This window comes from Ambystoma mexicanum, chromosome 12 (genome assembly GCF_040938575.1).
Source record: "Ambystoma mexicanum isolate Mex_15411 chromosome 12, UKY_AmexF1_1, whole genome shotgun sequence".
Classification (NCBI taxonomy): Eukaryota; Metazoa; Chordata; class Amphibia; order Caudata; family Ambystomatidae; genus Ambystoma; species Ambystoma mexicanum.
Genome location: NC_090936.1, coordinates 280242806 through 280255393, shown reverse-complemented (window position 1 = coordinate 280255393; position 12588 = coordinate 280242806). Strand labels below are relative to the sequence as shown.

Here is a 12588-nt window from a genome sequence, read left to right as displayed (position 1 = left end):
CTCCATGAAAGGAGAGAACAGTCAGTAAGGCTTGATTTTAAAATGCCTTCATGGGTTGGATTCACAGTATTTGGGACAGAATATTTAGCTGTCTAGGGCAGCTACTGGCAGGTCCCTCTTTGATATGGGGTCTGCACTCCAATTTTGCTCAATAAGGAGACTGTAAAGTAGATTGAGTTTCCTCTATACTTAGTGCAAATATCATTACTGCTCAAATTCCATAGAACCTTAACAATGTGGTTCTTTTAATAGTTAACATCAATTTTGTTGGTTAAAAAAAGTGTCCACCAGCTTGAAAGTGACACATTTTTGTGAAGTGGGCTTTACAAATTAATAAACTAAACCGAAGCTTGAATAGGGCAGCACAGTTAGTAATGCATTAGATGTGAGCCAGTTGAACGAATGGAGCAGTAGATGCAATATAATCGCAAAGAGGGGCCAATCAGTGCAAGGAAGGATGTACAGGCCAATAAATGAGAGGGGCAAGACAGTAAAGAAAGTGACACTAAAAACTGATCATCGAGGGATCCAAGGGTTGAGTGGGTGCATGAGAAAGCTCAAGAAAAGGGAGCCACAACAAAAGCGACAATATAGGGGGAAGCCTGTAAATGAGATAGTCTGCAACAAATTTGAATGCATCCCCTGTGTTTATAATCTCAGTTTGTGGATTCATAATGACTGTGCTGTGTCTCCTTCATTTAATGTGGTGCTTTTCATAGAATGGGAGCTCCCGTTCATTCTGTCTTATTCATTGACTTATCTCATTCTGCGGTCTCCCTTTCACTGCGTACTTATCACTATTGAAATTGCTTCCAAACAAACGGGGCATTATCCCTATATGAATTATTCTGAAATAAGGATGTTCTCAGTGAGCCATAATGGGCTGTTTAATGGCGTTCAAAGCACTTGTTGGATAAAGGCTTTTGTTTGTGTGCAGATTAGCTTGTTAGTGGAATGTGTAGCGTGAGAAATCTGAAGGTGTCTCCCTGACTAGTCCCCGGGGATCTGTCATCCAGGTGGCCAGGACACGTTCATCGCTATTGGATCCAGTTCTTGGGGATGGGCCAGGGAGGGAGGATCACTTGGATGGGGGGCCCTCAGGGAGTGGAAGTGTGACACTGACTGTGAGACACGGTATACCCCTTCTTATAACACCTTTTCCCCATCCTACCCCGTAGGATACTGAAACACTGTACCCCCCCTGCCCCCCAACTCCTTTTCTGACACGAACACTTTTGCACACAACGAAAGACGACGTACAAACATCAGAGCCGTTTACCTGACATGTCCCAACACAAGGGTCAAGCAACATCCGGCAATTGACCGGAATCACACACACCTGATGTCCCTTCCCCACAGCAATAAAAGGTGGAGCCACAAGAGCACAATACGAGCAAGGCAGACCGCACAACGAGAGAGCTAACTCAGCACAGCAGTTCAAGAGGAGGAGAAAGACGGCGCGAACCAAGAGGGTGATAAGGAGAGAAGCGACCTTGCCCTTTCCGACCAAGGCCTGTGGAACCTCCACGGAAGGAATCGTAAGACCACGAATAATAGCCAGCCTGTGTTGCAGCAGATGTCAACGGTACACAGGGCCCTCCTCCGCTGATAACCAAGCCAGGCAGAGACGCTTGCCTCTGTGGTACCAGGCTTTGACTCCAGATACAAGAAGAGCCAGACGGTTCATTAAAGCCGGTGAGTCGAGGGGAGAGCCGATAAAAAACCAAACTTTGTACAAAGAACTGTTAATGTGACAGGGGAAACCGAGCTACAGAGGAGTCAGGCACCACATGGGTGCTCACTCGGAAAACTCTGTTATACGCGATTACCCTATTGTTGAAACTACTGTTACCAGAAGGCATTGGGAAAGGCGAGAAGAGGGTCAAAGTGGTCATACGGGGGTCCAGTAAAATCCTCTGTAGAGTCGAAAGTCTTTGACCGGCAGGTGACAAAGGGGAGGGAAGTGAATCCTGCATCGTAAGAACTGTTCAAGGAATTGTGTGATTGACAAAGTTGGCAAGAGTGAACCTGACGGAGGAATGCCGATAAAGAGCGGGCAACACCAAAAATCCTGATAAATAGTGTGTTGGTAAGAGTGAACCCAGCAGAGGGATGTCCACAGCGAACTGTTTACAAAGACATTAAGATTTGTGAATATCACAGATGAGATTGTGTTAAAAGCCCTAGTGAACCCACTGGAGGGAGGCAAACAGTTAAGAGGGATCTGAGCACGGAAGAGGGGGATCCAGGGCTGAGAAATCATCACCCCACCAACATATGAATGCACGTGTGTTTGGTTAAGTGTAGAATAAGTCTTACTGCTGAGTCCAACAAGGATAATATTACTATAGCTTGTGGAGGATGACGAGTGCCTGGACTGCAGTATCGGATCCCATGCGCGGAAGAGCCCATCTTAACTTGCTAAGAGGTGTAGTTGTAGATTGCATGCTTTAGTGGCGGCAGCTGTTTACTCTGGCAAGGATAGTCTGGGTTTGATGGCAAAGAGGGATGTGTGTGGGTTGTCTGTGAGGAGTTAGTTGATCCTGAGGTTGGGATCATTTCTGGGGGTTAGATGAGGAAGTTTTCAGTTTTGGGCGGTTTTCAGTTTTAAGAAGTGCGTTGCCATCGAGGTGGTGATGGGAGGAGACAATTTGTAAGGGTTTGGAGTTCTGAGGGGGAGGAGATCTTGAAGTACGTCCAAGGGACGAACAAGAGGGGAGATAATGAAGATGCTTGTCGTACTCCATATTTGGCTGGGGTTGCGGTTTGATTGATAGGGGCATGGAGACTAATTGTGTTGTATTAGTGAGGAAGAAAGAAAAACAGTTGAGAGCAGTGCCTGGGAGTTTCATTCTGTAGGTGGTATGTTTAGGTTGATGGTGTGGCCAATTGTTAAGAAAGCTGCAGAGAGTTTGCAGAGGCCTAGAAGGGCAGTCTTTCTTTTTGTCTGTGATGATGTGGAGGCCACTCAGGATTTTAGGGTTGCTGTCTCAGTGCTGCAGCCAGGGCAGAGATCTGATTGCAGTGGGATTAGTAAATTGTTTGTTGTGATGTGGTGTTGTAGCTGGCTTGTTACATAGCATTCCCTTATTCTGGCGAGATATGGGGGAGAACATGGAATTAAATTCATCATAAAGAATGTAATAGAATAGTTTGATACAGCATAAAAAATGATGGCATAGGGAACAAGCAGCAGCTTGTGTGATTATAGACATCACAAGGAATAAAGGAAGGAGATTGCAGAAGGAGAAACAGCACAATGAATATCAATGTCCGCTTTCAATTCTGCCCCTGCAAGATTATCGACTTGTGGTAGGAGCAGAGATATGGGCACTTGTTTGCACCCCCGCTCTCCAGTTGGTAGCCAGAACCTACAACCAAATCATAGAAAAACATACTGAAAGACACAAATCATCGACTTGGAATAACCCCCGAAAATGGAATGGAATGAAATGTACATTTAATCCCATCATCTTCTAGTTCCATTCTCATGCGTCTAGAATATTTGGGCCACTTAAAGACTACTTTAATTAAAGAATGTATTGTGATATTCGTCTGTCCAAGTGTTTTGTGCAGTATTTATAAAATGGGTCACACAGTTAATGAATGTCTCTTTAACATTGAACAATTGATATATGCATTTGTGCTCTTGGTTCTTCTAAATGCTTAATTATTTTCTTTTTCTACATCTGGAAATATAATTAAAATACTTTTTTTTGCCACTAAATGGTAAGAATTGTTGTAGGGCAGTTTGATTATGTTCATTAGATTTCATAAAGTTGCTCGTATGTTTGTCCTTTTTACAAGATATGCATTTTTTTATTTATAGATTATCTTTTTAGCTGCTTGGTCCATTATTCATCAGCAATTCAGTTCAGCCAGTTTGCCAGATTGTGTGCACATGTAAAACGTTTACTTAATCAAGTACTTATGTGTGGAAAGCTAGAAACTGTGAACGTTGAGCCCTGCTGATTCATGCAAAGTTCTTAGTGGAAACTTTGGTGAGTGCTCTGCCTAGTAACATAAAATAACACATCACGTGGTTTTTCCAGCAATCAAGCCATTCTTCACACCTTTTGAATATTTTGATTTTTGTGAGTATTTATAGTAAAATATTTGGACTTTAAATGTGCAGCACGATATATGGGGGAACATTCTTTATTACAGCAACAAACAAACCGAACTGCAGACTAAAGTTTCTTTATTAAATGAACCGTAGACTGCTGGGCAAGGCAGGCGTTTCCCATGCGGTTTCCGTAAGATTTCTCTGGAGAATGGCCAGTGTTTCAGTTTTCGTTCTGATTGCATCAGCAGCTACGAGTGAGATGTCTAGGAAGGATGTGAGCCGAGTCTGTGGTTTCTCTGCTATGGAGACTGATCAGTGGTAGTCATTATAAAAAAAAAAATGCCACCAAAGAGCGGGCTAGAAAAACACATGTGTTTTGTATTTCTGCAGGGAAGACTTCAGTTTTACCGCATATGCCACCATTTCCTATCTGAAAACCGGGCCAAAGATTGATCTTCTGAACAATGAGAAGCATACGATCTGTGTTGAAATGAGAAAGAAAAAATCAAGTGACTCCAAGGTATGCATAATACGGTGTTCGGATATGTTCATAGTTCTCAACTTGTCAGAGCTTTGAGAAATCCCCTTTGAATTAAGGTAGTGTCTATTCGCAAGGACGAAGGATAAATAGCACAATTTCTACACAATTTACAAGGACAAGAAGGTCTGTTTAAATTGTGAAGAATGTATACTATTTACACTTTGTCCTTCGTCCATGCGACTAGACGCTAGTAGATATCCTGCACTATTTACCCTCCGTCATGGCAAATAACATTTCTGCTTTATTTACCCTTCATCCTTGCAAGTAATTGTTTATTTGGAGAGCGCTTATAGTCAAGTGAAGTGCTTCAGGGCGGGAAGGGAACAAGGGATTACAGTCGTTATTCTTGGGCCTCGAAGATTCTGAATGATAAAACGACAATAACTAGCCTACTAGGCCAAAGGCATATCTACTAGTGTAAGTGCGAGACAAGGAGTGAGGAGATAAGGGGTGGGGGAGAGGGAAGGAATGTAAAGTACAATAAACTACAGTGCTAGGCCTGATTAGGGAGGGGGAGGCAAAGGGAGGCCTGGACAGATGGACCTGTTAGGCCTAACACATTCAAGGTCATTCAAGTGTGCAGAGACAGGAAGTGTGAGGGAGGAGGACTAGTGCGCCCAGTTCAGCAGGGGCCTGGGTTAAGTGCAGAGTGGTTACCCCTCTCATGGAGCATGATGCAGTAATACTAAGCAAAGAACAGAGGGCCGGAGGCAAGTGCAGGACAGCCGGGAGAGTCTGGGACCTGTAGGGCTCTGGAGGTGCAACAGGTGACCAGTCAGCGAGCTAAGCAGATTGGGGAAGAGAAAGGAGGAGGGAAAGAAGTTAGGAGAGAGGAGGTTAGCAGGGGAGAAGGAGAGAGGAAGAGGAAGAGAAAAGGAAGGCCTTGAGTCGTTTCTGGAATTTAAGGAGGTCCGGTTCAAGACAGTGAGAGGCATGGAGGCTATTCCAGAGGGAGGCACCTGCAGAGGATAAGGGTCTACCCCCAAATCTCTATTTGGAAAAACAGCTCACTCGCAGAGAGTTAGAGGAGGCTGAGCGGAGGGCTCTAGAGGGAGAGTATTTGGGAAGAGAGTGTTGTAGATAGTAAGAAAGCCTTGTGATCGATGCAGAGGCACTTGAACTTGATCTTTGCAGCCACAGCAAGCCAGTGGAGTGATTTCAGAAGTAGTAGAAATTCTGCACTATTTACCCGTTGTCCTTGCATATAGTGTAAATTCTGCACTGTTTACCTTTCATCTTGGCACATAGTACACTTTTTGCACTATTTACCCCTTGACCTGGCAAATAGTAGAATTTCTACACTATTTACCCTTGACCCATCATCCTTGCAAGTAGTAGAAATTCTGCACTATTTACCCTTCATCCCATTGTCCTTGCAAATAGTAGAAATTCTGCACTATTTACCCTTCGTCCTTGCAATTAGTAGAAATTATGTACTATATACACTTTGTCCTGGCAAATAGTACACATTCTTTGCACTGTTTACCCTTCGTCCTTGCAAATAGACCTTACCTTGAATGAAACATGCAGATAAAGAATTAACTTTTTTTTTTAACGACTATTGATTTTATTCAAACAACAAAATAACAAACCAAACCAAATTTACAGTGGATGCATAATTTGCTCACAAATACACATACATTGTTATATTCTCACCCACTGTATTTCCCCTCCCTCCCCCCTCCCGAGCCTACTTTCCCACATTACTAGTCTCCACCTCTTGCGGTGGGGAGTCCTCTTCCGCCGCGCTCATTGAGTCATCATCACTTGGTCCATCATACGAGGGCCCAAATAGTTCTGCTATCAGTTGTCTCCAACCCGATAGGGCTCCAGCTTCTACTTCTATTTCCCCTTTACACGCTTCCTGCCATGCCACTGTTTCTGCCTACGCCCACTTCTTCAAGTGCCTCCACCACATTTCCACTTTGGGCATATGACATGCTTTCCAGCCCATTGCAATCCTTCTCTTTGCCAGGACATACGCTAGATCTTTTAATTTACTTAGATGTTGAAGCTTAAGCGGTCTGGGGAACCCTCCCAACAAACAGGCCCACACGGTATTCACCTTCATACAGATCCCCTTTTCTTCCATTTTCTGTGCTATGTCTCTCCAATATCTCGTTATCAGTGGGCATGCCCAGAACATATGCACCATTCCTGCATTTTCCTCATTACATTTTGGGCACACATGGCTTCCGGCGTTTTTAAATTTAGCTATCTTTAGTGGCGTCAGGAATGCCCTGTGAGGTATATACAACTGTATCTGCTGCAGCCTAGCATTTCTCAATACTTTTTTATGATATCCTTGTGCCCTCTCCCACATCCCATCACTGATCGAGTCCCCTACTTCTTCTTCCTAGTCCAGTCTAAGTTGCACCACCTCCTTGCCCACTTGAGTCATTATCATCTCATACACTCTAGACGTTTCGTGCCCCCCTTCCGCTATATCATATATCATATCCAGTGTGGTGTCCGGTTCCTCTGCCAGTTCCACCTCGGACCAGGTATCTTTAATTTGTTGCACCATCCCATGATACGTAATATATTGCCCGGCACTCAACCCCGTTTGTTCCACCAGCTCCTCAAATTCCAGTATCTTCCCCTCCTGCCACACACCCCCCATCGTTGCTATTCCCACCGGTTCCTAGTGCTTCCCAATCATTAACCTTAGTTGCTTTTCTGTTCCCACCACTGTGACCAGTGGGATCTGCGAGGAGCACAGGGATGGCTTGTCCATCAACCGGCATGCCCATGCAGATCCCCCACCCAAGACCCAACATCCTTGGGCGACCTCCCAACTCCCGCTTGGGCAACCATATCATCTCTCTCAGGAAATATGGGGCGCAGTCCCCCTGATGCAGCCTATGTCCTAAGGTAGGCTCCTCAGAGTGCCATTTGGCTACATGTTGTAATTGGCTCGCTATATAATAGACTTCCCAGTTTGGTAATTTAATGCCTCCTTTCTCATGCAGATTTTGTAGTTTCCACAGGGCTACCTGTTCCTCATCCCGTGCCATAGAAATTCCCTAAATATGCTGTCCAACATAGTAAATTTCTGAGGTGTGGAGTATGGGATGTTCGTGAAGCAATGCAACAATCTGGGCAATGCCACCATCTTGAGCATCGCCCCTCGCCCCATCATTGCCAAGGGGAGTTTCGCCCAGAACTTCATGCTATTCTCCAGTTTCTTAACCGTTCTTTCTGTGTTATGCCTGTGTTCGGCTTCTACCGTATGATATATGTCTCCCCCAAGATATCTGAAGGTTGTGACCTCCCATGGTATCTGTAAAACCGGCAAATTCTCCACCGAGAGCCCTCTGTATCTACCCAGCGGAAACACACAGGACTTACTGGGGTTCACAGCTATACCTGATAGTTCTGCAAACCTCTTAATCACTTCCAGTACATACTGAAGGTTCTCTTCTGGGTAATGCAAATACAGTAAAATTTCATCTGCATATAATGAAATTAAATGTGATGTCTTCCCGATGACAATACCTATTGCATCATATTGCTGCCTTAAATAAATCGCCAGAGGTTCCAAAGCTAGGATATTCAGCATGGGGGACCATGGGCATCCCTGTCTCGTACCTCTACCAAGTTGCCACCTTTCAGAGATCACAGTACCTGTCTTCACTCTCGCTAGTGGCGCACTATATAGTAGTTTTACCCAATGAAAATATCCTGGCCCCATACCGTAATTGGCTAGGGCCGCCTTTAAACAGGGACACTTGACCGAGTCAAATGCCTTGATCGCGTCCAGTGATACTATCACCATCTCGCCTGTATCCCCGTCAGTATGTTCGACCACCCGACGGAGTCGCCTCAAATTATTCGAGATGTTTCTGTTCGGGACATATCCTGTCTGATCAGGATGTATTAACTTATTGATGACCTTCTTTAGTCTATTTGCCAAGACCGCTGTTAGAATCTTACTATCTTGGTTCAACATCGACAGACGCCTATAGGATCCTCAGTCACTACCAGGCTTATTGGGCTTGGGAAGTGGTATGATAACAGCTTCGCGTAAAGATTTCGGTAGTTTCCCAGCTTCATATGCTTCATTAAGCATCTCCAGCAGCGGGGGGAGTACCTCTGTTTTATATGCTTTGTAGAAGTCGCTTGGGAATCCATCGGTTCCCGGGATTTTGCATGTGGGCAGCTGCCTCACTACTACTTCTAGTTCCTCTAGTGTGATCGGGGCATCTAGCTCCTCCCTCTCCTCTGCACTAATCTGGGGTAGTCCAATATCTTCCAGTATGTCCCCTATTTCCCCTCTGTTGCTCCATGTCTCATCCCCATACAAGCATCTATAATATTCTCCAAATTCCTGATTAGCCCCCTCTTGCGTATCCACTATGTCGCCATTGTCTTTCAATATTGTTCTGATTGGGGGCCTAGGGGTCTCGTTTTTATAGAGCCACGCCAGGACTCTCCCTGGTTTGTCTCCTTCAGCATGTTGTCTCTCTATATACTTTTTATAGTTGAGCTTGCATAACCTCTCCCAATATCCTGCACATTTTTGCTGCAGGCCCAGTGCCATTTCTGTATCTTCATCCGTGTTACTGCCCGTTCCAGAACCCTTTCTAGTTCCTTTTCGGAGTCCTGCAATTCGGCCAGGATCCCATTCTGCAGCCCTTTAGACTTGGCTATGGCAATTCCCCTCACTACTACTTTAAAGGCTTCCCAGAGCGTGCCCGCTGTCTTAACACTGCCAGTGTTTATCTTATTAACTTATTGTTTCCTCTCGCATATCCTCCCTAAATACACTATCTTTAAGCACCTCTGCACGCAATCGCCATGTGGGTATCCTTCCCCTCGGGGGTCGGTATTACCACACTAGCATCAATGGCGAGTGGTCTGAGAGAACTCTGGCTTTATATTCTGCTTGCGGTATTTCGGTCATTAATTCCTGCATGACAAACACATAGTCTAGTCTAGTATATAGGCCCTGTCGGGCTGCATAGTGTGAATATTGTCTATCCTGCGGATGGCGTGACCTCCATGCATCTATCAGCCCAAAATCCGCCAACAGTGCATGCAGTGCCTTTGCGGCCGGGGTGGGTCTATCTACTTTAGTGTCTGATCTATCTAGGTTGGGGTTTAGTGGGGGGTCAATTTCACAATTGAAATTGCCCCCCCACAATACAACCCCCCACCCCCTACGCTACCACTGAGTTTACCATACAGGGTCCTAAAATATGCAGCCGAGTCCTGGTTCGGGGCATAAGTGTTTACAATGCAGATCTCTCTATTTTCCACCAGCCCCTTCATAACCACCATCCTGCCATCTGCCTCTGCCACAGAGCTCAGCAGCTGGAACAGGACATGTGGGCCCACCCATGTGATTACCCCTCTTGCATAGGCAGAATATGCTGCCCCTAGTACTGTCCCTCTCCACTTCCTCCGTATCACTTCCAGTTTATCTAGCGTTAAATGAGTTTCTTGTAACAAGGCTATGTCCACTTTCTGTCTGCGCAGGTACATCATAACCTTGTTCCGTTTCAAATAGCTGTTGAGCCCCCTGACGTTCCAAGTCACTATCTTAAGGTCTCCCATGGTTCGTCTCGTTTTCCCTGGGGTGTAGGCTCACCCCATAACACCTCCGCAACTACAACAAACCACTGCACACAACCCCTTCCTTCCTCCCTCCCCTCCACCCCAACAGATGCCGAGCTCCATCCCTGGATCTCAGTTTCCCCCGTGTTTGGGCCTACCCTGGATCCCCAGGCCAAGACCCCAGCAGGGTGTTGCCGCACTATTGGCGACCTAACTAAACTCTAAATGGGGGGTATGAAGATTGGCCCTGCAAGGTTCCCTAGCGAAGCAATAGTCACAGTGCTCACGGATCATGATTTTTCCCAGCCTGGCAATACCAGTCAATGAGCTGCTTCAGTTACTATAATCAAGTCCCATAGTCTTAAGTCCTGACACCCCCTGGTGCCCCCTTGCTCGTTACTTATCTTCTCCACCTCCTTCTCCCATCTGAACGTCCGACTCCTGGGGGCAACCCTGCGTGTCGAGCCATCCCATAGCATCTTCCGGAGTTTCAAAATACAAAGTTCTGTGTTTGTCGAAAACTTTTAACTTTGCCGGGTATAGCAACATGTAATTATGTCCTGCTACTCGCAATCTTCTCTTGACCGCCCCAAAGTTCATTCAGCTCTGCTGCCCCATCAGGGTATAATCCAGATAAGCCATTATGTTTGCCGTCCCTCTTTGTATTGCCCCACCTTTACGGAAGTGTTCCAGGATCCTTTCTCAATCCCTGTAGTTAAGGATCTTGGCGATCACCGGCCTAGGTGGATTGCCTGGCGGTGGCTTCCTCGTTAGGGCCCTATGCGCCCTTTCCAACGTGAACCCCTGAGACAGCACTCCTCCGGTTATCTCCTTTAACAACATAGTTTCAATGAACTCCGTGCGGCTGTTGCCCTCTGCTCCTTCTGGCAGGCCAACGATGCGGATATTATTCCTCCGGGCTCGTCCTTCCGCCTCCTCCGCCATGTTCTCTAAGTTGCCCACGCGCTGTACCAGGGCGTGAAGTTCCGACCCGTGGGAAGCACAGTCTGCCATGTTCGGGCCCATCTCTTTCTCAAGGTTCTCAGTGCGCTCTGCCAGTGACCTAACATCTTGCCGGGGTAGATTCATGTCCTCTTGCACCGCCCCAACCTTGAGCTCCAGCGCTGTTTTCAGTTCGGTCACATCCAGTTCAAGCTTGGTCTCCCAAGCCACCTTCAGATCAGCAATTGCAGCAAGGACCTCCTGGTTCGTGTTCATGACGGCCACGCTCCTAACAGGGGCCCTGTCTTTGCTCCTGGATCCTTCTGGGCCGGGTGGCGTCTTAGTGTATTCGTCTAATGTGGGCTGCTTACCCTTCAGTCTTGGAGGTTTTGTTAGGACATGGCGCTGTGACTATAAGTCGTAGGTCAACTCCACCACCTGTGGTTTTCAGTCCCAGCGAGAGCAGGTTTCTGCTGTCACCCAAGCCTTAGGAGGCCACCCCAGGAGCATCTGGAGGCCAGCTTTTGGTCACAGGAATGGAGTGTGCTCTCCCACGTAGCCGTGTGGATCCTCTCTCCAATTCTGCTATGCATCCAAGGGGGCGCCTTGGGATATGTGCTTGGTTCGACAGCAGGTAATTGCTGCAATTTAAGGTCCCTGACCTCAGGTGTCAGGCCATTCCCATGGTCCCTGTAGCATGCATTTCCGTCTTGAGTCTACCTCTCACAAGGCATGCTAGCCGGCCAGCACGCACTTAGTCTCGATGCCGCTCAGGCACGGGGGCACCAGCAGCTCACAGGCCTGTCCAGCCTCCTCCTTGTCCTGTCCGGGGCAGTCCGTGCCAGCCAGCTGGTCTGCTCTCTATCCCCTTCCCTTCTTCTCGATTATTAGGGTAGTGCCAGGATGCTGGTGCTATTTCTTCATCTGGCCAAAGCAGTTTCATGCGCATCCATTATTGTGCCTAGAGACATTGTGATGCGCCGTGGGATCATGTGTGATCTCCATTCAGGGCCTTCTGCCCACGTTGCCTCATGTCCCTATAGTGTCATAGCGCCACCAAGGCGCTTTGCTCCTCACTTTTGGGCCGCCACTAAGCATCCGCATCAACCCAGACCTGTGCGCCTCACAGCATCTCTAACGCTGCGGCCCGCGGCAACAAAGTTATGTAAATGGCATTGTTCTTAGGCTTTTTGTAACTTTGTATCAGCGCTCCCTCGCCGCATACGAGGGGCTCTTCAGATACTTATTTGCGAGGTCTGCCTCGCCTGCCAGCACGGGTGGGTCCTAGCACCGGCCGCCCACCACCTCGGACGGTCCTGCAATCCTGTATTTAGGCAAATGGGGCCAGCGACTCCGAGCCGAGGTCAGGGGCGCCCCCGCCACTCTTTGTGCTTTCCCTCCTTTGTTCATTACGGCCGCCATTTTGCCTCCTCGGGTCCACGATTCCGGGGACTTCGCTTACTTTAATCCACCGTTCCCA

General features: G+C 47.0%; 1 protein-coding gene across 7 annotated transcripts in view; it reads left to right on the top strand.

Annotated features, from left to right (window-relative positions):
* The window catches only part of RECQL (RecQ like helicase), a 730526-nt gene that overhangs the window by 606026 nt on the left and 111912 nt on the right, over window positions 1-12588 (top strand). For all 7 annotated transcript variants that reach the window (XM_069628431.1, XM_069628429.1, XM_069628430.1 and 4 more), the window contains one exon: window positions 4457-4586. In XM_069628431.1, the coding sequence (XP_069484532.1) occupies window positions 4457-4586 (130 nt within the window). The remainder of the gene's footprint in view (window positions 1-4456; window positions 4587-12588) is intronic.